At 52.1% G+C, this 27,568-nt stretch overlaps 1 protein-coding gene across 2 annotated transcripts in view; it reads right to left on the bottom strand.

Moving 5' to 3' along the window:
• The window catches only part of PPP2R2B (protein phosphatase 2 regulatory subunit Bbeta), a 56,129-nt gene that overhangs the window by 4,109 nt on the left and 24,452 nt on the right, over nucleotides 1-27,568 (bottom strand). For both annotated transcript variants that reach the window (XM_034067168.1, XM_005147297.3), the window contains exons 2-6: nucleotides 10,592-10,689; nucleotides 9,904-10,069; nucleotides 8,932-9,044; nucleotides 2,433-2,610; nucleotides 622-786 (exon numbers count right to left, since the gene is read on the bottom strand). In XM_034067168.1, the coding sequence (XP_033923059.1) occupies nucleotides 622-786; nucleotides 2,433-2,610; nucleotides 8,932-9,044; nucleotides 9,904-10,069; nucleotides 10,592-10,689 (720 nt within the window). The remainder of the gene's footprint in view (nucleotides 1-621; nucleotides 787-2,432; nucleotides 2,611-8,931; nucleotides 9,045-9,903; nucleotides 10,070-10,591; nucleotides 10,690-27,568) is intronic.

Below are 27,568 nucleotides of genomic sequence, written 5' to 3'. Positions count from 1 at the left end.
CCCACTTTGAGTACTGGAATCTCCTTAATTTCCCACAGGCTATTGGCCATTTTCTGAGGAAAACCCAAACCAGAACAGGAGACAGGAGTTCAGTTGTGCAGTCACACAGGAGACGCAGGGCTTTGGCTGTGCAGTCACACAGCACAGCAGCACTTGCTCCTGACATGTTTCACTGTTTTTAAGGCAGACACCAAACTCTTTCTGACTGACAGCACTGCGCTCAGCACAGGAACTGCCACAGCCCAAAGAACAGCCACAGGTATTGCCCAGCTCACCCATAGCTGCTGTGGGTGTTTGTGCTGGTGTTTCACTGAGCAGGCTCTGACAGGAGTATTTCCAGCACCAGCCTCTGGACACGCAGAGGCTGAGCAGGAACCGAGCTCTGTGGCTCACTCATCACATCAGCCTGGGAGGAACAAGGACCCGCTCCCTGCCTGCCCAGCTCACTCCGAATGTTGAGGGGTATTTTCTGCACATCCTGACCCCTGCGGCATCAACCACAGCTGAGAATAGGACACAGGGAGGATGGGGTGAGGCTGCGGGGTCTGTGCTCCCCTTTTCTGGGCTCTGTGAACGTGAAGGGGACCCTGTCCCACCGCACCGCGCTGGGGCTGCACTCACACTTGGCGTGGCGGTCGCAGAGCGCGGAGGTGCGCATGTCACACAGCCGGATGGTGCCTTTGCTGCTGCTGTAGACGAAGGTGTTGCAGTGGTGCGGGTGGAACTCGGCAGCTGTGATCACCTCTGTCAGCTCCTCCATGTTGGCTGGTTTGATGTCCACGATGTCTGGCAAGGAGAGTCAAGGAGTCCCCTGAAGTGCAGACCCCGCTGGTCCCTGAGCAACCTCCCAGGAGAGCAGCACCAACCTCGGCCTCCAGCCTGCACCAACGCAGGGCAAAGCCCACCTCCATCACATTTGCTGTTCAAACAGGGACCATGAACCCTCTGTACAGCCAAGACCTGACTCTGCCGATTCACCCTGAGCTGGAGCAAACACCTTCTACTGCAGGAACACAAACCCAAAACCTGCAGCACAACAACCAACAGAAACTGCCACAGCCCAGGGGTGCTGCCGGGGATGTGTCACTTCCAAACCGTTTCTTACGCTCGGGCTTTGTGAATCACTGGGTGGCAAACTGAGCTGGCCCTGTGGATGGTGCCACAAGGACCTGCACAGCACTGCAGAGCATCCCAGGGCTGCAGGGGACAGATGATCAGGATCCATCCCGGCCTGACACCAGCAAGCAGTCACCAGTGGAAGCAGCTTCAGGTTGTACGGTGCAATCCAAACACCCAGCATGGGGTGATTTGCTCACTGTGCAAAGGGGGAGGAACAAACTGCAGCTTTCCTGACCCCTGGGAAGCAAATTAAGAACCTGCTGTTCCTGTCAGGATGGGAATTAACAGACAAATAAAGAATGGATTTCTGCCCCATGGGAGGGGGGGGGCGGGGGGCATTTCCAGCAGCCTCTGAGTGGTCTCAGCCCAGCCGTGCTGTGGATCCACAGCAGAACCTGGGTCCCAGCTCAAGCCAGGCCTGAGCCAGTGCACATCCCCACAGGACAGCAACCACACCCTCTGAATGCTCCTTGGCCGAAATCCCTGCGGTTTCACCCAAATTCAGTGCTCCTCACCCTCTTCCCCAAAGCACAGCGCACGCTGCAGCCCTGCGTGGCCATACCCACCAGCCACATGCCTCTGACCTGCTGAAGGTGCCTGAATGTGCCCCATGCCCCGTGGGGACTTCTCAGTGGGAAATACTATAAATATCACCCATGATAAGTGCCCCGTTGCTGTTATTTCTGATGTGGCTGTTGCAAGGGTGACTGGCAGGGCCTCGTTTGTACAGCAGTGACTGGCAGCCCATCACCTCGCTGCAGGGTATAGCAGAGACTGCACAATTAATATTGCCTCCCTCCATCTTCCCCAAGGCATCTGTCTGCTCCATCACGGGCAGACGCTGCTCCCGCCCGCCCTGCAGCAGAATTCAGAGCTGTGTCACCAGGCTGGAGGCAGCATCCCAAGGATGCCAGATGAGCCCTGCACATGCAGGCAACGGCTCAGCTCGGTGTGACCCATGTCCTGCCAGCGGCACAGTTCAGCCCAGCAGAGATGAGACGGGAGGGCCTTGGAAGTGGCACCTGAAGATGGGGGTTTCAGATGCTCTGCAGTCAGATGTGTGGTGGACAGCACTGCTTTGTACTCCTGATCCCTGGGAGCCTGCCAGACGGTGATGCTGTGCAAGGAACCATGACCGGGGTGCAAGGAACCATGACCGGGGTGCAAGGACAGGAACCCATAATTCTCCCACTGACCCATGCACGTGTCCAGGCTCCCAGGGCTCTTACACCCCACCCACCAGCCGAGGCACCTCCTGCACTCCCACTCTTGGCCGGGCTGTGGGGGCTGTGGGGTCAGGCACCAAAGGATACTAAAACTTTGATTTGTGATTTCAAAGTTCCACAGGTTTATCCTGAGGTCATCCGCTGACATGTAGGTCTCGTAGTCGCTGTTGACGGAGATGGAATTGATGTGGTAGGTGTGTGCATTGGCAAACACCCGCCGGGGGGTGGCCTCCACCATCAGATCCATGGGCCGGAGCACCGGTACCTGTGATGGGAGGCAGAACATCAGCACCCAGGGATGAGTCCTGCTGTCCACCAGACCTGTGCCAGCACCCGGCACGGGCAGGCACCGGCTCCACCACAGTGGGGGCCCACAAGCACCGGCTGCCCACTCTCCATCCCCCTGCCTTGCTTCATGCCCTCACCAAGGAAACCCAGCAGCTGTGTGTGGGCATGAGCAGGACAAGCAGACACAAAACCTTCCACCTTTGAGAGAGGCACCAGTATGGTTTGATGGCAGCAAGAGCCCTGTAAACCAGGCTCAGGTCTGTGCTGCAGCAACTGCTCCTTCTTTGGGAGAAACAAAACCAAACCCACTTCTGCCTTGTTTTGTCACTGTTAACCAGTGAAATTCCTGCCAGAGGCATTTATAACAGACTCATACATCTTGAGAGAGCCAGGGCAGCACAGTTTGTTGTTAACTTTCTTTGCATTTGTTTCACAGCAAAGTGACGGAGGTGAAAGATGGGAAGAGACAGGGAAAGGAACACAGAGGGCAGGGACAGGTGGGGGGGACTAGAAAGAGAGCTATACGTGTTCCTTCAGATTAATAAGCATAACTCTTGTAAACAGGGGATTGAGAGATGCAGTAAGAACAGGGAACACGGGGAACAGTGCAAGTAACAGCTTCAGACAGGACGCTCTGGAGGCAGCTCAGTGCTCCCGGAGGTGTCAGTCCGTGCTCCCGCTCAGCAGGCAGCTCTTCCCTCAAGCTACTTCATTACTGTGTGTATTATCTGTGCGCTGCCCAAAGCGATTTCCCATGGCTGCCGAGGTGGGGACGGGACTGTGACAGCCAGCGCCAGTGACACCAGAGCGCAGGGACTGCCAGCGCGGAGCCGCAGCTTAATGTGACGAGCCTGCCTGCTAATCCGGCCTGACACAGGCAATGATGCATCGTTTGCGCTGACGGACCCCGCTCAGCCGCTGGGGACAGAGGCTCAGGGATTACGGGAGCCGCGCTGCCGGTCAGGCCGGCACAACCCCAGCACAGTGCAAGGGGAAAGAGCTCATGGTTACATCGGGCCGTGCGCACATAAAATCAAGTGCAGCAAAGGCAGGAGTCCAGCACCTCACTGCACCTCACTGCACTGCACTGCACCACGCTGCACCTCACCTCATTGCAGTGCACTGCACTGCACCATACTGCACCTCACCTCACTGCACTGCACCTCACCTCTCACTTCACTGCACTGCACCATACTTCTCACTGCACTGCACCTCACTACACTGCCAAGGGCAGCCGGGGCTGAGGCACAACAGCGTGGGCACCGGCACTTTCCAGCAGGATTCCCTGCCCCAACCACACGGCTCCCGTTGGCATTGCCATGGTAATCCTCAACAGCACAGAGCTCCGCAGTGCATCCCTCCTGCAATTAGGGAGCCAGCCTGCAGGGCAGGCTCTGGTATTATATACACCCATTATTAAAGGGTAATTCAGTGTAACAAACCGCATCAAGTACATAGAAAGGCTGCCAAATAAAATAAACCACTAATAAATTCAATTACTTCTTGTTTTCGGGGCCGGGGGGGGATGCCAGTCATTTCTCATTTGAAACAAAATATGTCTTCATTTTTCTCTCTGTCTTTTAGCAGGCACCCCCTGCAAAAGAGCTGGTCCCACTCATCTGAAGCACACATGACACTTGATTCCTCTTTTCTTGTCTGGCCAAGGCTTCCCCTTTCCTCAGTTAATGAGGTACTAATTCTACCTAGAGCTGTAAAATTCATCTCCTGAGTGGTGGTGGCGGTATGTTGGAGGATCCAGGGTGCCCCCATCCTTCTTTACCACAAGTGCTGCAAAGCAGAGGACCATGGTGCTGTTAACACCACGTCAGTAACTGCTGCTGCTTCTCTGCTTTGCCCCCTGCTCCCATCAGGTTTCCCCTTTCGTTGCCTGTCATGTTGACTGTCACCAAACGCTCCCTGCTCCCCAGAGTGGGGAAAGCTTCCCATAGCAGAGCTTCTCGTCACTCCCAGTGCCATGATGGACGTGGTGTGAAGGGATGCAGAGGTTTGGTGCTCCTCAGGAAAACCTCACCCTCTGCCCAAAACACAAGTCAATACACAGGGAAAAGGATGAGTCCTCAGCTCCTGGACACATGCTCACCTCTCACAGGCACAGTCCAGCATGAGTCAGGTCTGAGCTGCCCATTACCGGGCTCAGATTGTGACCAGTCCCCCCAGCACTGCCCCTCAGTGAGTGCAACCCAAAAAGTGCACCAAGGCAAAAGTGCCCAGGCTCAGCACTTCTGCAGGTACCTACCTGCCCTGTTCAGCGGGACTGGCAGCACCAATTCCCCTGCAACCTCAGCCCAGCCATAATGCTCTGAACCAGCTCAGGGCAGAGCTTTCCTCTCTCCTCCTGCACTTAGAGCAGGGCAAGCTGCCCTTCCTGGTGCAAGGCACCAGCCCACCAGCCCCAGCAGATGCTGGCTCCGCAGCCCCAGCGAGCAGCAGGATTTGTCCAAGTGGGATTAGCCAAAGCCAGAGCCCAGATTAACCCCATCCTTGGTTCTGCAAGGAGGAAAATGTCATCTGGTTCCCAGCAAATCCGAGAGCAGAGCTGGCTGCTCAGCGACAAACCCAGGCTCATCGCCTCCTCCAGCAGCCAAGCTCCTCTGGATGTGCTCCCTGGGGTCTGCTTCTCACCTACAAAAGGCACAATCTGCAACCAGCGCTGCCTGCACATTAACAATTTGCAGATAAAATGCACAGCAAATACCATTTCCATGGCAGACAGACAATTTCCCGCTTTTCAGGATTTTGTCTCATTGTACCTTCCCCATGACTTGGGGAAGGGACCTTCCCATGGAGGTTAAACCCCCTATCTCATTACCAGTCCATGTAGCCAATAGAGCTTCTGGTTTCATCTCTTCCTCAGACATGTCCCTCCCTAAGCCTCACACTAACACCAATCCTGTCACTTGTCACTGAGCCTTTTTGTACAGTGAAGCAAGATTCAGCCTGGAGTCTGTCCATGGGCCAACTGCTGGAGCCATCCCCATGAACAGCCCAACACCAGGGCCCGCTCACAAGGGTTTTCAGCACAGGGATGAGCAAGTGTCCTTCCACACAGAGCCTCAATCGCCCCAGACTTCCCGGTCTCTGTGTGCTTTCATAGTGTGATAGGATTTTTGTTGTTTGTAACTGAGAACTTGTCCTGGTTCAGCTCCTGTGCCCAGGATTGCTGTCGCCATTCTCACCTGAATTCTGATAAGTTTGCAGAAGCCTCAAAGAGCAAAGAGAGCATTTTTCTTATCCAAAGTTCAAAATCCTGTCATCTTTATGCCAATCTCATCAGCACCGCACGCCCCTCAAACTGGTGGTTGCTTGAACAGACCTTTATTAACTTATTTCTCCCTCTGGAAAAGAGCCTGTGTCAGTAAAATCCCACCAGGCAGATGCCTTTTCCCACCAAAATCCTGCAGAAGCAGAGCCATGTTCCCAAACACACATTCAGAGCAATCCAAACCCGCTGGATAATTCTGCTGGCACGTTGTTTTTAAAGCACGTCTAGACACAGATACCAGCAGTGCAATTGCTGTGGAAAAAGAGATGGAGAAAAATATTGGAAAGGTCAATTCTGGTCACCAGTGTTTCCAGGTGAGTTTACAGATATTCCAAGGATGAATTACGAGTTTTCCCCAGAAAAGGAAGAATTCAGCTCTTGACCTGGGATAAACAGACAAATGGGAAAAGCACCTCAAAACTGCACACCACAGCATGTGCTGAGCCCAGCACTGCTCTGCCTGGGCGCAGGGTGGGCGAACATTGCACCCTGTGCTGCTTCAAAGCAATGTGAGCAGCTCATGGAACTGGGAAAAACCTTTGTTTTTAATTTCCATGGCAATGATTTGATGATGATCATTTGAAATTGATTAGTTCTGCCACATGCATTTTATAGCCCAAAAAAGCCAAATGTTTCACATTACCTTGTCATTTAAATGATAATGCTTCAGAGAATGTATACAGGGAAAAGACAGAGAGATCTCTGTGCTGGGGCAGAAATGCTGCAGCACAACCCTCCTTCTCCAAAGCATCCTCCTTCCGTTTCCCTCTCGCATCACACAGCCTCACTCAGGGCTGCCCGCTGTGTGCATTGGATGCTGTGAACACACAGCACAACCTCCTCAGGAAACTGCTCCAGGAAATCCCACTGCTTTGGCAAAATGGGAGACACAGACCAAGACTTCTGATGGATTTTGGTGGGACCGGATGAAGTGGTAGCTCTCAGTCAGAGCGCGCTTTGTGAGAGCCACAAGCACCAAGCACCGGGCTCACTGACACTCATCGCACCTGCATTGCGCTTGGCTGGGGAGGGTCATTCCTCATCCAGGGAGGTGTTAGTGCAGAGCACAGAAACCCACCCCCTGCACCATGGTCACCTCCTGTGTCCTCCACAGCTGGATGGGACACGGCCCTGCTGCCCAGAGCAGCTGGTTCCAGGGCTCGATGGGTGCACAGCAGCCTGTCTGCAGGGTGCTTCTTTCCTTACACACATTTAAAATGCTTGGGACAGAGATCAGCTGCCCAGGGCTGGGGAAGTTGTTCCCAAATGGTGTCCAAGGTACCCAGGGTTTCCCTGGCACAGATAGGGGAGAAGTGAGAGCCCTGACTTGAGCCCTGCCAGCCCCAGCTGCTCTTCCCACTGTGGTCGTACCTCAGGAGAAGGAGATGTGATGGACTACAAGGAATCCCAGCCTGGCTGGAGCACCCTGTGATGGGGTGGGTACTGTGGGAAGATGCACCTCAGTGTTCCCTCACAGCCTGACCTGCTGTGAGGGACCAAAGCAAACACATTCTCTGTTCAGAAGGGTTTTAAGCCTTGGGTATTGTTTGTGTTAATTCTTTCTTGCACACACCCCACGGCAGAGGTACAGCTGTACACTGACCAAGGGGCACTCGAGGGCTCGCTGTGGCTGATAAATGAGGCCGAAGGGCTGCAGCTCTTAGATTGGAGGCAACCCAAGTAAGCAGAGCTCTTTTAATGACAGCAAAAGCCTTACTTTACAGTCTGAGCAGAGTTAAATATTCCTTCTGCACTATGTGGGTTAGAAATTTCTCAGAGAACAATGCTCATCAAGCACATTAAAACCATGATGATGAATGGGTAAGAGATGATGGCAGCAAGGTGGTTTTAACACCTTTTCTGCTTATCTGTGGTTGAAAATCAAACTGTGGATGGACGTGGCTTTATTCCAAAGCAGGAGCATCACAGGACAATTAACTGTCAGAGATACACCCCGATGCAGCAAATGGTTGTAAATATCTGTCTAAGTAAAATCATCAAAACATCAGATCAAACGGCGGCTGGCAGAAGACTCCTCAATCCTCCGTCCTCAGGGACAGCAGGCGCTGTGCAGGCAGATACTAATAACCATAAACGCTGAGCATTTACACTGTGTTTTACCTCTTCCCGTTGCCATGAGGCAGGAGCCACATGTTCCCACCGGAGCATGGGGATTGCAGCACCATGTCTCAGGGCACAAGGGAGCACACCCAACTCCTCCAGCATCAGGAAACGGACTGAGAGCAAACCAAAGGCTGAAACATGAGGCAGACAGGGGACTCCAATAAACAGTGTCCAGCGCTTGGATGTTCCAGTGCCAGTGGGACAGGCTGGGTGCCCCCCACATGGCCCGGCTGGCCCCAGCCCCGCTGCCAGCATCTCTGGGAGGAAAACTCATTTAGAGAAGGTACTGATGCTCTTCAAGCAGAAGTTGCAGTTGCAAGTGCACTAAGCAGCAAGAACCTGTGAACTGTCTCCTCCCCAGCATGCTCAGGACATGCAGGGCACTGCAGCAGCACTGGCACCGGGCACTGCAGTACCTGACATGACACAAAATGGGACGCTTGGTGGCACAGCTGCCCAGAGCCAGCACCAGTCCAGCAGCAGCTCTGCCCCTGTACCCACACACCAACCAAAGCTCTGAAACAGGGAGCAACCCCTGCACTCTGACACTGACCTGCCGCACAGGATGGCATTACCAGCGACACAGCACACAGATGACACCACCAGCAACATCACACAGTCACAGCCTGGTCTGGGCTAAAAGGGTCCTTCAGGGCCCTTAAGCTCCTCCAGGGCCCTTAAGCTCCTCCAGCTCCAGCCCCTGCCACAGAGAGGGACACCTTCCACCGGAGCAGCTTGCTCCAAGCCCCTGTGTCCAACCTGGCCTTGAACACTGCCAGGGATGGGGCAGCCACAGCTTCTCTGGGCACCCTGTGCCAGTGCCTCACCTTGGTTTGACCCCAGACACTGAAGAGAAAGGCTCCTTCACAGCCATGACCTCCCCAGACTCACCCGTAGCATGGTGATCATGGAGGGGTCTCGGAGACGGCCATCCTCATCCTTGAGGTTGTATCCCTCTGGTCTCTTGTCCCGCTCGCTGACTTTCCATAGCTTCACAGTCTTATCTGTGGGCAGGAGAGAGGAAACAGTCACGGCTCAGAAGACCAACACACCACAGCCACTCAGGATGGTTTCTAACAGTGGAATTCTGCCCTATTTCTCCCCCTCTCTGACCCCTGTGCTGTGAACACCATGCAGCCATCCCTGGGGACTCCTGCATGGAGAAGCATCCACCCACCCTGGACCACAACCCCTGGAGAAGGAACATCTGGGTTTGCTCTGAGTAATGGCGTTTTCCTTCCCCTCTCCTGGCAGGGGCTCTAGCAGTAGTTTATCATCACTTCCACCAGGTTTCATACACAACCCTGCGATTCATCTTCATTTTCTCCTTTCCACGGCAATTCCAATAGAGTGCCATTAATTTTGTTGATATTAACCTACTTTACTTCAGGGGGTTACTATGTATAATGTTAGTTTAACAGTAAGAACAAAGCAAAACAGCATAACATGGAGTATTTCTAAAAGAATCATTTTTATAACCTGCTAGCATATGAAACGCCATCCCAAATGGAGAGATAATATCCTTGTTAATAAAAAAACTATTTAAAAACTCAATTAACAGAACATTATGCTCTATAATTAATATTCATTGCATTTCAATGTCCGTCTTTCCCCCCCAAAAGGAGTCTTTGAATTTTATTACAAGGATCAATAGAGTCAATCCTATAATACAAAGTAAGTTGGTTACAGAAGATAATTAGACCCCTCCTTTTCCTCTGACATAATTAAGTCACATCCATCTTTAGGTGCCCTTTATCCCAAGTCATATTCCTGGATCCTCCTGATATTTTTCTGACCACAATGAGGAACTACTGAGCTGAATGGAGCCATGGCAGCACTGGTGCATGCCCAGCGGCCACGTACCATTGGTGGAGAGCAGGAAATAAGCTGCATTCTGCTGCGGGAGCCATCGGATCTTGTTGATCTTCTCCTCTATCTCCAGACTCTTCAGGTAATCGAACTCCGGCTCATGGCTCTGGAAGGTGCTGTAGACATTGTACTCTCCCCTGCGATGGGGCTGGTTTTTACTCTGCAGGAAGGGCACAGGGAAGGCTTTAAAGCACAGGGAGCAGGAAAACATCCTGTGTGGACTCTTTGGGTCTCTGAGGTTTGTTAATTGACAGCTAGTGCCTGGTCATGGTGATGCAGCACAGGTCTGAAAGCCAAAGGCATGGCCTCTCCTGTCCATTAATGGAGCAGGAAGGGAGCAGGAACAGAAGGAACCACTGGCAGCACACCACTTGCATGGGATAAGCAACATCTGCCCCATGGGGGCACAAATGCAACGTAGCTCTTAGCTATGGATGGACACCCCCGGCACGTTCAAATGCACTAGAGAGCTGCAACCCGAGCAGAGGGATGCAGGCAATGCAACATGGCTTTGGAGGGTGTTTTACAGGATGGAATCTGGACCTGCTTATGTTAAGTCACTTTTCAGTCTGAAGTCTGCCAGGAGAGATCCAAGGTTAGGAGTGACACAGATGGATTAGGAAACAGCAGGAAGCTTCTCTTAAGAGGATGAAATGGGCATTTTGCATTCACTGGCACTTACCTCCTGCTCACGTTGAAATATTACAACACGGCCCCCCTTGTCCCCTGTTGCTAGTAGTTCTCCAGTGTGGTTAAATTCGACTGTGGAGATGATGTCAGCTGGAAAGAAGACAAAGACAATTTAAGTAAGCACAGACTGGCTTTTGCAGGCGTCTTGGAAGCACCATTCCTTGTTCAGCCACACACCCTGACAGCACTTCATTCCTTGCAGGATCTCCATAAATCCCCATTTCCCTGTTGTCTATGATAATAACAATGCCTCAGCATCTTGCTGCCAGAAACCAAGACCTGCTCGGCAGGGACTGGGCAGGGACTGGTGCTGGATGCAGAGGGGGGAGAATCCAGGGGCTGGGAACTTGTAACTGCTTTGATCCGCAGCGCTTACCCCTGGGAGCTGCTCCTGGCGGGATTTATTTGGGCTGTTTTTAGAAGCGTGTCAGAGGTTAATTCCACGGCAATTGCTGCCCAAGCGGTGGCAGCGCTGCCTGGGGGCAGCTCCACCAGCCGGGGCAGGGAGATGCGCTCTGCTCACAGCCAGCTCCCTCCTGCCGCAGCCGCCGGCAGCGCTCCTGTCCCTTTCCTTCCTCATTCCTGCCACCCACCAGCAAAGGAGGGTTGCCAGGACACCAGCACCACCGGCACTGGTACCCCGGAGCCCTCGGAGCACCGCAGTGATTCCTCTTGCTTATTATTAGCTCTGTCACGTGCCAGCAGAGAACCAGGTAACCTGAATCGTCCCTTCCCCTCCTATGGTTTTTATCCCTCTTGGATACATGCTGGAACATTACCAAAGCAGATGAGAAAAGGTGCAATTCAGAGACTGGCACAGCCTGGCAGCTGCTGAAAATGCTCCTGAGGTTCTGTCTCCAGGATGTCAGCCAAAACGCATGCCCTGTGCCGTGGCAGATCCCAGACTAGGAATCTCAGACCAGGAATTTTAGACCAGGAATCTCAGAGGCCCTCCCATGGCACAGGCTCCCCAGAGCAGCACAACCTGCACCCCAGGATGGTGCCTCAGCCATGCCAGTTACTCCAGCAGGTCTGGGGATCAGAACAGCCCCTGCAGCAGGTAAAGCCCAGCAGCCACCTCATCTTAAGATACCACTGCTCACCCACCAGCACACAACACTGCTCACTAACACACACCACTGTTCACCAACACACACCGCTGCTCACCAGCACACACCGCTGCTCACCAACACACACCACTGCTCACCAGCACACACCGCTGCTCACCAACACACACCGCTGCTCACCGGTGCACTGCTGCTCACAGTACATATGTATCTGGTTTGCACTATTTCACCTTCTCCATCACTGCTGTTTCTTTCAGGTCATTCAGCTATCAATGAATTGGAAATAACTGCCCATGCTGCAATGAGGCATCTGTCAGATGGCGACAGCACCTCCTGTGTCGCCCAGGCAATGGATCACAGAGCCATTCGGCACATCCTGGTGCTGCCCCGGCCCCATCACCCGCTCACTCTGCTCCTGCAGGGAAGGGGATGCAGGACCTCCTGGGCTGGCTACTGGATCATGCCCAAGTGGGTTTCAGACAAGACAACAGAGCCCAGCTAACAGCACGCTGGCAGACCTTAAAAACTCCTCACAATTAGAAATACCTCTTGTGAGGGGAGTTATTCAACCCCACCCAAAACCCACCACTGTCAGCAGGACTCCCCCAGCACCCATCTCCACTTGAGGGCTGGGCTCCAGCTCTTCTCACTAGCTCTGGGTAGGAAAACATCCCCAAGGGGTGGAATGAGAGTCTCTGAGAGGTGCCCATCCAGGTGCAGCACCACTCCCTCACAGAGAGGTCTCTGAACAAACTTGCCCCCGTCAGCACAGGCTGGTCCCAGGCTGTGCCACTCACCCCAACCCTGCACTGGGGACCCACGATGGAGTGGTTGTTAATTCAAATCCACATGTACTCGTACTGACACAATCAATAACTTATGTCTGTTGCTCCCGAGGTTCCTGCAGCAGTTTTGTGACAACAGAGGGGGAAAAAAGCTCATCTCCTGGTTTTGCTTTTCCATTTCCTTCATCACCTCCTACACACTCAGTGGCCCGAATGCGGGAATTTAGAGAAAGCGGTTTCCATGGAGACTCTCCCCGCGCCAGCACCACATGCATCTTCATCCTCCCTCCGCAGCGCCCGTGATCCTTCATGCTTCCACACTAAAAATACCAACACTGGGATCTGATTTCCGCTGTAGCGATACAGTTGTATCAGAAAAATAGGAATTTATAATCCACACGCATGCATCCCTCTGGGTGTGCAGGGAAGGCGTGATCCCTGCCAGGAGCAGAACAAACCCGCTATCAAAAAGAAAGAAGAGAAACCAAGGGAGATGCATCCAGTGTGAAACCTGAATCCCTGGAGCAACCCAACTCAGGGCAGGGAACTGCCCACACTGCTGCCCCTCTCCTTGTACCCACCAAGGCCGGGTGCTCTGTCCCTGCTCCTGGGACATCCCAAGAACCTTGTTCCCACTCCTGGAGCATCCCAGGCACTTCATGCCCACTCCCATCACATCAGCAGCTGGCACAGGGCAGCAGCTCATGCTTGGCACAGTCCGGGACAGGCCGTGTGCCCTGTCTCAGCTGCGTGGAGCTCTGCTCTCTCTTCTCTCTTCACGTGTTTGTGTACCTACAATGTCCTGCAGGATGGCAACAGCAGCTTTCCTCAAGGTAAGTGTGACCAAGAGGTCCCACTCAGCCCTGACATGGGACAGAGCACAGGAAACACTTCACCCCTTGCTCTGCTCTGCTCTGGATCCAGCCCTGATGCTCCCCGAGACCTGTACTTTCCTGTAATGGAGCACATTCTGCAAGCCTGGGTGTCCAGGACAGAGGAGCAAGATGGACCCGACCGCTGTTGCCTCTCCCTGCATCTCACTCCCCTCTGGCCACTTCCACAGTGGGACAGTCTCCTTTGGGGTGGGCAGCCCATGGCACCATACCCACAGGAGCTCTGCACATGGCACAGTCCAGGACAATTCCTTCCCTGATTCCTCAGGGGTGCAGCTCTGCCATGCTCAGGGGGCTCCGGACCTCCCAGAGCAGCAGTGTATCCTGGCACCACCGTGCTCCTGCCAGGACAGCCCTGGGAAGGGGTTCATGCCCATGGCATGGCTCCCGCTGCCCCACTCTTGTCATCATGTGTGTAAGTCACGCAGCGGATGGCACTGCACACAAAGCCTCCAACTCTGCAGATGAGAGTAAATTGGGAAGCACCGTAAATAACAGCAAACCAGGCTGCCAAATGAAGGAGGATTTAGATCATTCAAATCCCAGGCTTCGAGTTGTCAAATCCAGTTTAATGCTGATAAGTGTGGGATAACAGCTCCCTGCAACTACGTCTCTCCTCTCCCCCATGCCAGTGCCTTGAACAGAGCGAGGGCAGAGGGGGATGTGCTGGGTGGGGAGGGCACTGTGGCACAGCCTGGTGCTGATGGAGAAAGCAAATAGAACACCAGGGGGTCCTGTCAACTGGGGAACAAAATCAGCACCTGTAGAGGAAACCGTTCAGGTGGATGAAGAAAGCACAACCAGGTCATGAAAAATCGGTGGGCCTCAGGAGGGAAATGAAGGACACAGCCACATCTGGCACCATGAGAACCACCAGCCCCACCATGGGTCCTCTGCGGGGGTCTCAGTGCAGCAAAGCTCCATCTCTGCATCCACCCCTCGTGGCAGGGGGTGGGCCCTGAGCTCAGGAAGGGGATTCAAGAACACAGACCTTCAAGTGTCCACAGAATAACTCAGCACAGCCGGAGGAGGAGCCGGCTCGAGAACCCAGTGACAGCCTCTGGGTCCCACCTTGCTCAGGAATTGCATGTCCCTGCATTTCACTGTGTAAAGGAAACTGCTCTGCCTTTCTGCCTGCATCTCTCAAAAATGAAAGAGATAGCATGGGAGGGTTTTAATAACCCTGAAATACACACACTGACAGCAATGAGGAACTCACACTGCATGTCAGAGCCTTAAATGAAGCCTTGCAGGGTTTTGATGGGGAGTTGTGAAGATACAAGCATGCAGGCTTAAACGCTGAAAGGTATTTGAAATGAGCTGTGACCTGCTCTCGCTTTTGTTAAAGTACAGACTTACAGCAGAAGAAACCCCAAACCCAACCAACAAACAACCCAAACTCAGTCCCAAATGCAAACAGGCCAACCCTGCCTGTCTGTGGTGGACACCAACTGGCCACCAAATGGAGGATGCTTCTGGGGCCAGTCCTGATTCACACACAAGGGGACTTGTGCCCCAGGAAGGCAGCCAAGGAGTTGTCCTGGCCACCTGAGGGACCTGGGATCCCTCCAGGTTCACGCTGGGTGCACCCAGGACGTCTTGGAAACACCCCCCACAAAATGAAGCACCCAGCAGCTCTGCAGCAGAGCCAGAACTCCCGGTCCCATCCCAGCAGGCAGAGCAGAAACCTCATCCAAGGACCTGGATGCACCTTTCTTCCCTGCCTGTGAATCCTGGAGTGAGCAACGAAACCAAGGAGGACTTTGGGACCCTCAGCTACAGAAAAGATGGGCAGAAGAGGGAAGCCTGGGCAAGGTGATGAGTCTAGAAGGTGACAGGGAAGTGCCACCCCAGTCCCACCAGAATGGGCAAGGTGCAACTCCTAGGGTGACACTGGGCTGAGCCCAGGACATCAATCCTCCCTTAAACCATGTGGTCCATAGCAGTGGGAGAGAAGAGGACAGCAGAGATTAAGCTGGGATCTAATGGCATGCAAAATCATACATGATTGACCTGCATTGATTTTTCCCTGCTGAGGTGAATGATAGCCTGGCAAACCAAAATCAATTCCACTGCATTAAGCCCAGCAAGGATCTGTGATCATCAGCAAAACACCCTGAAACACCATTGCTTGCTGACACCATGAATTGCCACATGGCACAGCATGGCACAGCATAGCACAGCACAGCATAGCACAGCACAGCACAGCACAGCATGGCACAGCACAGCACAGCATGGCATAGCACCTTCGCAACCCCTCCATCCCACCTGGGCTGAGGCTGCAGTCACAGAGGGCAGATGGGCTTTGCAGAACACCATGAGCATCTCCAGGTCCTGGGAAAAGCCCAGGCCTGTTTTTCTGCCCCATCCTGATCCATATTGTCTGCAGGGATCAGCTGGAGTCACAGCTCTCAATGAGACCTCCCCACAGCTTGGGGGGGGGGGGGGGGCTGGACACTGCTGGGAACACTTTCTCATCGTGACAATGAGATGCTGCAGAGTCAGCAGCAATGGCTGCTCTTCCCCCAAATGGAACAACTCCCCTAGATTTAAGTGCTAAGGATACTGACACATTCAGGACTCCTCTGCCCTTGTTACAGCAGAGAATAATTTAGTGCCACCACCTAGACAAACAAAACTCCATCTGGTAGCTCCCCCAGCACATCACTGCAGCATCCCCCACTGCAGCGCCTGCTCAGAGTGCCCACATGAAGGAACATCCCCCACCATCCTTGCAAGTTTTAATTCACTGTAATGCTGGAAATGAGAGTTCAGGAGGAAATGCTGTCATGGAAGTGCACGAAAGCAGCAGCTCCCGTGGTCCTGAGTGCTCTGTCCCCATCATGGGGCAGCCACCATTGAACGCTCCTCCAGGGCTGAATGCAGACAGCAGAAACCACACAACTTCAAAATGTAGCGGGTAGGTCATTACTGGAAGCAGAATAATCAAACAGGAAAGAAAGACAACAGCAGCTTTCAGACAGAAACAACTCAGGACGGCACTTGGCTAAGTGTGTCTTCATAGAATCAGAGCATCCCAGACTGGTTTGGATTGAAGGGACCTTAAAGCTCAACCTGTTCCAATTCCCTGCCACGGGCAGGGACACCTTCCACTAGAGCAGCTTGCCCCAAGCCCCTGTGTCCAACCTGTCTCGTCGCAACTAATGTAACAGACACATGGGGTGAACTGAAGGGCTGGAGCCTCCATCCCAAGAGAGCTCCAGGAACTCTCCCAGCTGGAGCAGAAACACGCTCATTGCCACCCTTCCTCCTCAACACGAGACACAGGAGCTGTAGGGCTCTAGTCCCCTGCCTGGCCACACAGTGCGGCCACCACATGGGTCTCAGCTGTGCCTGGCCCTGCAGGGATGAGCAGGGAGCACAGCAGAGAGCTGCAGGGCTGCTCCCAGTGGGGCTGCCCCAGCCCCAGCAGTGCTGGACACTGGCATCTGCTGCCAGCTCCCACCAGGCCTGCATGTGCACATGCAACAGAACTCTTCTGTCAGTGCTGAGATGCACAACTCGTTAGCTCTTGGATTAATGACGGGTTTGAATTGGTCAGGCCATGTGAACCTCACAGAGCTGTTTTACATTACCCCTGCCATGGGGAACAGTGTGCTAATCAAGACGGTTAGCGTGGGACCCAGAGAATCTCTCTACCAGTGCAAATAACGCTTCTCACTTGCAGAGGAGAATGAGAGCTGCTCTATGGTGCCACAGAGCACCTCACTGCAAGGGAGACCTGGATCCTTTGTGGGCAAGCGAGTGCTCCTGGGGCAGGATGGCCCAGCCTGTGCTGTGGGGACCAGCTCTTGACCCCATGAAGACCCCAGCCAAGCAGTGGCTTGGAACAGGACACACACATCCTCTTGTCAAGAGACTCAGAGGCACATGGGATAGAAACCTCCATTATGTGGCTGACTTGGGTTTAGGAATAGTAACAGAAAATCCAAGTCTGCCAGGAAAAACACACTCCTGAGATAAATTAGACTTTGCAAAAAGCACCTGAGCATCGATCGAGTCCAGTTCATCCTCTCCACACTATCACCCTGAAACACCCTAAGGATGTCTACAAACCTCAGGCTCTGCACCACGTTTGCCATGAGATTGTCTGGGCACTTCTCATTCGTGGACATAAAGGAATAAGCAACCCAGAAGCAGCCTGGTTTGCAAATGCCTTCCCAAACCCTGTAGTTTCCAATGGCACCACTGGTTGCTGAGACCTGAACAGCTGACACAGGAAACACAATTCACAGATATGAACAATACCCACCTCTTCATATTAAAAATATCTTTATCTTCAGCAGGAATGCAAAGACTGCTGTTCTGGTGAGATCAGCATCATGGTGGCCGCGACAGGAGCCAGCTCTGACCAGCAGGACATACACGTGTTCTCAGGTTGTTGGCTGGCACACCCAGGAAACCCCACTGCATGGACACCACTGTTAAATTACTGTGACAGCAAAAGGGTCGGTGCAGCACCAGGAGGGATGCCTTGCCAAAGCGCTCAGCATGCTGCACATTCTGTCTTTCTGGTCATCCTGCTGAAGCCATCTGTTTGCTTATGAGCAAAATCCATTGGTTTTTTCACATTCTAATTAGAAGTACCCAAACGTCGGCTGTGCGAGCACGGTTTGGAAGCAGCGAGCTTTCCCCTCATGTACAGCAGCTGCTTTCAGCTCAGCACCAAAATTTGTTACCGTCTGGCACTGATGTCATTCTGTGTCTCATTATTCCAGGTTGGTGCTCCTGGAACAAGCTGAACACAGCGGCAGCACACTCAGTGACCACCCAGAGATTTGCTCCAGCTATGAACTGGAGACCACAGCCCCTCGTCATGTACAGCCCCAAGATATTCCCTCTCTAAAGGTGGAAAGTCATAATGAGGGTGACACCTTAGAAGGTATCTTAGAGAGCAAATACAGTAAACCCCAATGTGGGAAGAGGGTGGTGCTGCAAGGGGGACCTTGTGCAAATAGGATGGACCCATTGCAGAGTTTCCATGAGGACACTCAAGAGCAGGAGCACCACCAGCACCTGGTGAGGGAGCTGGAGGAGAAACAGCGCTGTGAGACACGGGTGGGTGGGGCACACACTGGGAATGGGAGGAGGGAAACAGGGAATACAGGCAGCAGAAGATAAATACCTTCTGCACAGCGCAGCTGAGTGTTCTCAGCCAACACTCACCTATATAGAGAGCACGCATGGGGGACATGGCCTTCAGAGAGCGAAAGAATGTGCTTAATATTAGTGGGCTTGTTCAGCCTGGAGATGAGAAGGCTCCAGGGAGACCTCAGAGCAGCTCCCAGAGCCTAAAGGGGCTGCAAGAAACCTGGAGAGGGGCTTTGGCCAAGGGCCTGTAGGGACAGGCCAAGGGGAATGGCTTTAACCTGCCAGAGAGGAGACTGAGATGAGCTCTTAGGCAGAAGCTCTTCCCTGTGAGGGTGCTGAGGCGCTGGCACAGGGTGCCCAGAGAAGCTGTGGCTGCCCCATCCCTGGCAGTGTTCAAGGCCAGGTTGGACACAGGGGCTTGGAGCAAGCTGCTCCAGTGGAAGGTGTCCCTGCCTGTGGCAGGGGTTGGAGCTGAAGGAGCTTTAAGGTCCCTTCAGCACAAACCAGTCTGGGATTCTGTGATTCTATGAATATCCCAATTCTATATTTAGGGCAAAGCAAACACACTACAGCTATGTACAGACAGTCCCTGGCATTTGTTGTGGAGATCTGAATTTAATCAGCTAAACACAGCTTAATCCAACATCTGGGCTCTGTCAAGCAGGGAGACATCACAACAGGATTTCTTTCCTGATGGGCGCAGTGGTGCTGGGGATGCTGCCCAAGGGACGGGGCTGTCCCTGCTCCCCCGTGGGGAAACACTTCCTGTTCCTGTGCAGGACACTGTGCCCATGGCAGACACTGGGACCTGTCACCACCATGACTCCTGCATCTGGGCCACAAATCACTGCAGGTAGGGCAAAAACGTACCTTAACCCAGGAAAACCTTGACAGAGCCCCTGCACGGGGCCAGTCCACAACACACATTGTGTCTGCTCCACTTAAAGCTCATCATAAGCTCCATTTTCTGCCTACTTTAACACTACCTCTAAGGGAAGCTGAGTGTCTGTGCCATCACTTTCAATCTGCCCCTGGAAGCTTGTCTCAAGACATTTTCCATGCAGTATTTTAATTAAAATTCCTTTCTTTCAGTTCAGTGTTAGGTTCATTAAGTGATGTTCTGAGCCACTGAAATGAATTGCTTAAAAGTAATTTGTGCAGCAGCTGAAGGAGGAGATTACAGCTAAAAATGAGCCCATCCCTGAGCTGTGTGTTTTTGCTGGTACCAGTTTGCAGCATGCAGATGTGCATTTCTGTACCTCAGCACCACCTGATGCAATGGCTCAGAAAACATAATGGGCACCAGCCTCTGCAGAGTCCTGCCCAATTCCAGTGGGAAGCAGATATCATTGTGGGCTATGGCCCCAGAACCTCCAGGCAGGGCTGAGCTCGTGCTGCCCGGGAGCCAAAAGCCCTCACATATTGATTGAGCTGCTTCACCCAGGAGATGGCCCATGATCTGTCTCAGGAAGAGCACATTCTGCCCTTGCTGGTAAGTGACAGAGAGTAAAAAAATACTTGGTTTAGAAATTGCAAGTGCAAATAACAAATATTTCCTTATGAAACCAACAAGGAATGCCAAGTACACACCCGCCTGTGCTTAAGTAAGGCTTAAGTGTGCTTAGTAAGTAACATACTGCAGGAATACCTCCTCCTGCCTGCCCAGGAAAGAAATAACCTTGCTTACTTCCCTGAGCAATAAATCACTGCTCAATCCATGTCTGAAATAGAGAGGTTATGGTCGTCCTATTTTTAGGATCTGCTAGGTTGTGATAACAAGAATTCATCTTCAGCATGGGAGAACTAATACCTTTAAGCTGAAAGATGTCTACAGTCAGATCCCATCTAGGCTGCTAACCATCACCATCATCGACAAGAAACACATACAGCAGAACACTGGAGGACTCCTCTACAAGACAAGAGGCACCCAATGGTCACTCTCTGGCAAATCCTTTTCATTAGCACAACCCAGTCTGGAAATTTTGACTCAGTTTAGTGAGCAGCTGCCAGGCCTTCAGGGAGCTGAAGAGGAAGGATCCTCGGAACACTCCGTGTTCTCCTGCTTCTCTGCTGACATGCATCAGAACTGAGCAGGGCTGGGGAGAGAGGTGCTGTGTGAGCAGTGCCCCCCTGCACGGGACCTGAGCAACCCACACCCGCAGGGGCTGAGCCCCCACCATGGCCCCACAGCACCAAGGACCTGTTGGCTCCTTGTGCATTTGAGGACATCCCAGCACAAACATGCTCGTGTCCACTCTCCAGGTGACCACCCCAGACCAGCTCCTCCGTGCAGTGAACCAGCTCAGGATCCTGCCCCTCCCCCCCCCCCCCCCCAACCTGTTGCTCTGTCCACACTGGCAAATTCCACCGCAGGGCCCCTGCTTTTCATCTCTAATTCATCATTCCACCATGGGGCTTGTCCCCTTGGAAGGACAATTTATTTGGATTTATTTTAATCTATCTTTCCTGGGAACAAGCAGACAAACCTTGCCTGTTATCAGGGAATAAACTCTGGGCTATAATCCGCTTCCAAATGGAAGCACGGATATTCATTAGATCAAATGAAAACCCTCTTCCAGTCAAAGGGGATTTAATTAAGTTGGTTCTGACAGGGAATTTGCAGGTCTTTGCTGGGAGCTCTGTTTCTGGTGCCTGTATCACTGAAGCTACACACAGTGCTTCCTGAGGCAGCATTAGTACCAACACATTTTGGACAAAATCATTATGTTGAGACAATGCTGACATTGTTCATCCACCTCTGTGCAGGAACCAGCGGTTGAGATGAAGCTCCTTGTTCCTAGCAAGGTCTTACAGCTAACGCAGGGCCTCCTGCACTTTTTCTTCACTCCTATGTAACTCCCAAGATTTAGAGCCTCACCACAGAGAAGGTGCAGAACAGGTTTTGTCCTGTGCCCATACTGAGCACGGATGTGAGTGGTGCTGAGGAGTGTGGCTGCACACCTATCCCAAGGGGACCAGCATGGCACCACATGCATGAAGATGTTGTACATAAGCCAGAGCACGAGAGGAGCAGGGTGAGGGTGAAAACTGGCCCTGACTGTGCAGAAGGGCCATCAAGGCTGCCCCAAGCACCCCTGGTCAGCATCAAACACACACAGTTATACAGGAGCCAACAGGCCCAGTGAAACCCCACAGCAATAACCAGTGTGTTCGCTCACAGCCCAGCCACCAGAAATGATTTCATGGCCTTGCAGATAACCACCACCACCACCACACCTTGGTGAGGTGAGAGCCGGGTGCTCCGTCTCTATTCCTCCCTGTGCTGTCAAGGAGAAAGCAGGTTACCAGATGTTACCAGAAGATGGGCAATGCCATCCATGACCTGCCTCATGCTTATCCCAAGACAAGGCACTGGGTTTCCCCCTCCTCTTCAGGGATGGAGCACACAGTCAGGGGGCAGGGAGCAGCATCAGACCCCAGAACGGTGATGCAGCCTAAGTGAGGGCAGGACACCCCACGCTTGACGGGGTCCCCTCCAGCATGCCACAAGGTGAAGGACATGATGATGTAGAGTTCAGTGCTGGGAACCTGCTCCCCACTTCCATGAAATCTGGGGATTGCTTCATTCCCAATGGGAAGCACAAACTGCACTGTGGGCTGTGAGCACATCTGGGCTCCTTCAGAAGGAAGAAGTGAAAATCCTAATTAACCTGCGGTGTTGGAAGAAGGCCCTGAGCGGGTCACAAACCAGAAAATAATAATAATAACATCCCCCCCCCCCCCCCCCCCGTGCTCTGAGGACACGAAGCAATCACAGAGTTGTTGTTTGGCTGGGTTTCACACTTCATTAGCATACGCATAATTTAACAAGTGAACGTGCTGAGGGCTGGCAAGACATAAGAGCCACTTTCTTGAAACACGAACTGTAAATTGGGACAGCCACAGTTAGATTGTGGTGGTTGTTGTTGTTGTTGTTTTAATCATGATGGAAAAGCAACAGACATACATCAGTTCTAGGCCTTCAGCAGAAGGAACCGATCACCAGGGACAGAGGACCACGCAGAGAACTGCTTTGGAAAGGCAGCCTCAACTCTCGAGCAGGGCTGAATGTGGCCCAGAGCACCCAGTTATACACAGCTGGCAAAGCAGTTTAACACAGAAGCACCCCTCTGCACAGCACCCTACTGCACAGCAACCTTGCTGCACATAACCTTGCTGCACAACACCCTGCTGCACATCACCCCACCACAGATCACACTGCTGCACATCATCCCACTGCACAGCACCCCACAGCACATCACCCCAGTGCACATCACCCTGCTGCACAACATCCCACTGCACATCACCCTGCTGCACAGCACCTGTCAGTGCACTGGGGTGAGGGGTACCCTCAAATGTCACTTGTGTGTGAGAGTGCAAAGAGCTGTGGTACCAGCAGCAGGGGAAGGGCCATCCCCAGGCAACAACTTTGGAAGGTGGGAGGGCTGCACCTTGTGCCCTCCAAACAGAGCACCCGTGTGTGCTGCTGCTGGGCCTGAGCCACAGGAACAAGGGGCTTGGGATGGGGGAGCTCTCTGGTCACCCTCAAGCATTTTCTTTTCCACTTTATGACTGAGCAGCCCAGCCCTTGTTTATTAACACCTATTTTTAATTCTTTCCAGAGCACGCTGCTTTACCAACCCCTTTCTTTGGGACCTGGTTTCTCTGCCTTTGATCTGCTAATTGATTTGCATCATCTCCAGCTCCTTTTAGGCTGCTCCTACATGCGATTCACTCCTTCACTGCCTGGTGCACCCCAGCTTCCTTGCAGGGCTGCCTGCCCCCTGCCCAGCCCGTCATGAGCCATTGGCCATGCAAGCACAGACCCTGCACAGGGCTGCACCAGCACGGCGAAAGAGGGAGGCTCAGCAGAAGGAGACCTGAAGCTAAGGCAGAAGGATGGTTCCAACAGTAGAGAGATGAGACTTCTGCAAAGAAATTCAGTCTCTTGCTCCTTTCCCTGCAATCTGCAGCAGCCACATTTCTAACAACAGCTCCTGGCTGCAGTTTCTCCATATTTTAACAGATGTTCTGTTTATGAACCTGCAAGAGAATTTAGGACTTATGAATAATGCCATGAGGTCTGGGTGATGTTTCCTGATATGATTAACTGATCACAGGCCATTTGTTTTACAACATAGACGCTCAATGATCCACGCACACTGATTCATCCAGATCCTGTCTATCGTAATGGTTGACATCTCCCTGGTACCTTCATTTGCATCCACACAAGGATGGGAGGAACACAGACCATGAGAGCAGGTCTCTACTGCTCTCCATGATTGCCCGTTAGCTAGGGCACAATGGATTGGTAGGGGACCCAAGACTATGATGAGGGGAAACAGACAACTGGCAAACTAGATTTCCCAAGTAAAGGGCGCTGGTGAAGTCCTGCTTTCAGGGCACCCCTCATTGCTCTGCTTCTGGGGGCACTGCTGCACATTTCACCGATGTTGCTAACTGTAAATATAATAATATTTGCTGCAAAAATAATAAGCATTGCAAATAAACCAGGCAGAAGCAAGTAACAGTCCTGCCATAGTGGAACGCTCAATGGTGGTGTTTGCAGCTGAAATGTTGCTGTACTGAGGCAGCACATGAGAGCTGGCAAGTGCGTCTCACCCTAAATAAAAGTGGAACTGACAAATCTACTTTAATTGTCTAAATCAAGCAGCTGATGGCAAGTACCTGGCACCATCCAGGTGACACATGTTTGCTTTTCACAGGCACTTAATTTTGATCAGGAAAGGCAAATGAAGGCTACTACAAAAGTTCTTATTTTGACTTTGGCTCTAATAAATGAACAAGAAATGTTATGACTATGAAAGGATGTTTGAGTTTCTCCATTTAATGAAACACAGCACAGTAATGCCCAGCTGACACTCCATGTTGTTCTGTTTTGTTTTGCTGCAGTACTTTGAAGTTGAATTTAGGAGTACCAGCAAAGCTACTGTGAGGGTAATAAATTATGCAAAACTATTTGTGTTTGGAATGCCAATGCTTTAAGATGATGCAAATCGGAACTTTTTGAACCTCTGCTAAAACCCCAAAGAAGCCTTGGGACCAAACCATATGGTTCACATCAGCTACCCTTAGTAAGCTTAATGCTCCCGCCAGCCAGCAAGGATTTGGTCAATTAGTTTATTAATATGTTTATGCAAACACAGAGAAAAGGAGTTGGGGAAAGTTCTCCTGAGCTCTCTCTGCCCAACTTCCAAGTGCCACAGGGCTGAGACAACCTGTCCACAACCAACAACCCCCATCATCATCCCACTCGCCAGGCAGAACCGATGAACCCATCGGATGGATGGGGCTCCAGCAGAGCTGTGTCATACCAGAGGTCAAAGGGAACTGGCAGAACAGGCCCTTCTGACCTTAAATCCTGGAAGCCGTCAGCAGAAAGCTGCCACATCAGTTACAGCTCATTGTTATAATTCCTTAGCTCAGGACAAGCAGTATCTACTTACACTAATTACTTCTGGTTTGGGCACAGAACCTTTAGGCTTGGATCAAGGTGCCTGTGAACAGCAGCCTCTGCCTGCGCAGGCTGTGGGTCAGGTTTTATATGCTCCGAGAAGATTAACTTTATTCCTAGTGAAGAACTTAATTACAGGAGTGATTAGCCAAGTGCTCCCAGTCAATAGAGCTGCAGCAGGAGCTGCACAGGGGCGTGTGCACTCCCCTGTTACATGGGAAGCTCAGGAATGGTGGAACTGCAGCGAAGCTGTTTGGGTTTGAAGTGATACCAGCAAGACCTGTATCTCCACAGGCCAATTACAACATGCTGACTCAAGCAACATTCAGCAGGGCTGGGAAGGGGGGAAACCAATAAAAAGACAGCAGGAGACTGAAACTCCATTTTAAAATACTGGAATAACATCAGTTTACAGGCTTCTTGTTTTCTAATTGCAATGCTGCAAAAATCAATGGCTTTCGGAAAGTAAAAGAAACGTGCACAGTCATTTGCTGCAAACCCTGCTAGCCAGGAAACAACACTGGCCAATAAACATAAATACTGTATTCCCTATCTTGTGGAGTAGGATGGGACAAAAGAACGCCTTGAACGTTTTCTATCTGCTTTAACATTTTTCACTACAGGTTAACAATTGTACCAGCAGCAATTCGCTAAGCAAGCAAAAACTGTAATTAAATATAACTAAAATAGCCTTCCAGCCTCCAAATAGCACTGCCAGGAGTGTAACAAAAGCTAAATCTGACAATCTCGCCAAGCTGTCTCTGAGCATTCTCACACTGGAGGTAACCAAGTGCAATGGTTAAAACAAGCTTCTATTTTAATGTGCTGTCATGCAGAGACTATTTAAACCTCCCTGGGAAGATGCAGCCCCTGTTGCTGTCACAAGGGCTGGAGAAGGAGACGCCTCTGCAACTCCTTGCTGGTCTGGGCACCCTCAGCCCCTGGAGCAACCCGTGCCTCAGCCCTGGCTCTGGAAAGGCACCTCTACAAGGACGGCTGAAGGCAATGGAACAGCCAGGAACAAATAACACCCAAAACTAGGCATTAACTGTGCACATTTCAAGTCTTTCTGTCAAGACAGAACTATTTCCCATCAACCCATTCCCAAAATCTTCCTCTGGATGAGCTACTATCATCACCCACTGGTCTTCCCAGTTAATGAATCTGACCTTATTCATATTCTTTCACACTAAACTCACTGGAGAAGTCAAGGTTGTCAGTGGGTTGCAAAGCATTTGTGGAGTCAACATCAGCACTAGGTCCCTGTGCTACCATCACCAATCACCACAGTGACTCCTGCCCAGGCCACCTACAACAATACAGAGCTCCAAAAGAGACGCATCCTGAGACTGATTTTGTAAAACAGCACTGAAAACCACCCCTCCTTCCAGGTGATGGAACCACTCTGGGTTTACTCTGCCAGGCAGAACAGGCACGGCTGCTGAGCAGTGCACAGCACCGGATGAGGAGAACTCACAAGGACAGTATCACAGTGTAGTTTTGTTGTACTCTATCACCACCCACAGCTCTTCTGAGCTCCAAGCCCTGCACATGCACTGAGGAGGTACCACTGGTACCACAGGCCACCTGACCACCAGTGGCTTGGCGGTTACCACTGGCAGTTGCTGCTCTGAACACATACGCAGGTTTTACAGGGGGGAGGATGGCTTCATTTGAAGGCCTGAGACTGCATATGCAGAGGGAAAAAGCCTTCTTTTTCTGGCAAATCCTCGTCCACCAGATTTCATCACCTTGTCAATAACTTCACACATTGTCAGAAACAGATTGCGAGGGAAGAGAGAGGTTTGGTGAGGGAGTAGCTCTCAAAAGATGGAGAACGAAGTGCTACAGAAGTCAGGAATTCAGCTGCATGGTGGGACTTCAAACCAGGGCAGGTCTCCTATCTGAACCATGACGATCATCTCTAGCCAGTGAAATGAGCAGTGACACATTCTTCAGCCTGGCTCCATCACCACTGTGCAAACAGAAGAGCCTCAGAGCAGCGCAGGTAGCTCAGTGCCCCTGTAGAAGAGCAATGGCACTGGCATAGGCCATACGCACCTTGGCAATCATTCTCTGAGGCCAAGCCATGGAATGTGAACACAGCGAGGACCTCAGGTGGGATGCTCTGCACATTCCCAGCCAGCGTGGAAGGGGACTGATGCCTCCTGGGCACAGAGAGGTAAAATTAATCTAAGAACAACCTCACTGTTGAAACAGCAGTTTCTGGCTGAAAGCAGAGCTCTCACAGTTACAGCAATTCCTTGAAGAACAAACCTCCAAAGCCCCGCAGGTTCCCAGGGCTGCATGGGTCCCTGGCGAGGGGAAGCTCACCACATGTGAGCAGTTTCTGACAGCTTCTCTCCAAATACCTCTCTGTGCAGAGTCCCTCCTGCTGCTGAAGGAGGTCTCTGTCCCCTCACACTGCTCTTGTGCTGCTCCAGCATCCACAGGTCCATCACTGGACATGCTTCGCTGGGAGGAGCTGGACAGCTGGGAAAGGGTAGGCTGTGTGAAGGAAAAGGGCAAGGACAAGTTTGGTGCCCCCAACCTTCTTCCAGGGATAGGACTTGGCAGATGCCCTTCCACCCTGGCACCATAAACCACACACGCCGTAAGGGCTGCATGGCCAGTGGT

Source organism: Melopsittacus undulatus, chromosome 10 (genome assembly GCF_012275295.1).
Source record: "Melopsittacus undulatus isolate bMelUnd1 chromosome 10, bMelUnd1.mat.Z, whole genome shotgun sequence".
NCBI classification, from domain to species: Eukaryota; Metazoa; Chordata; class Aves; order Psittaciformes; family Psittaculidae; genus Melopsittacus; species Melopsittacus undulatus.
Note: the sequence above shows the minus strand (reverse complement) of the source record. Positions and strands in the feature narration are given on the sequence as shown.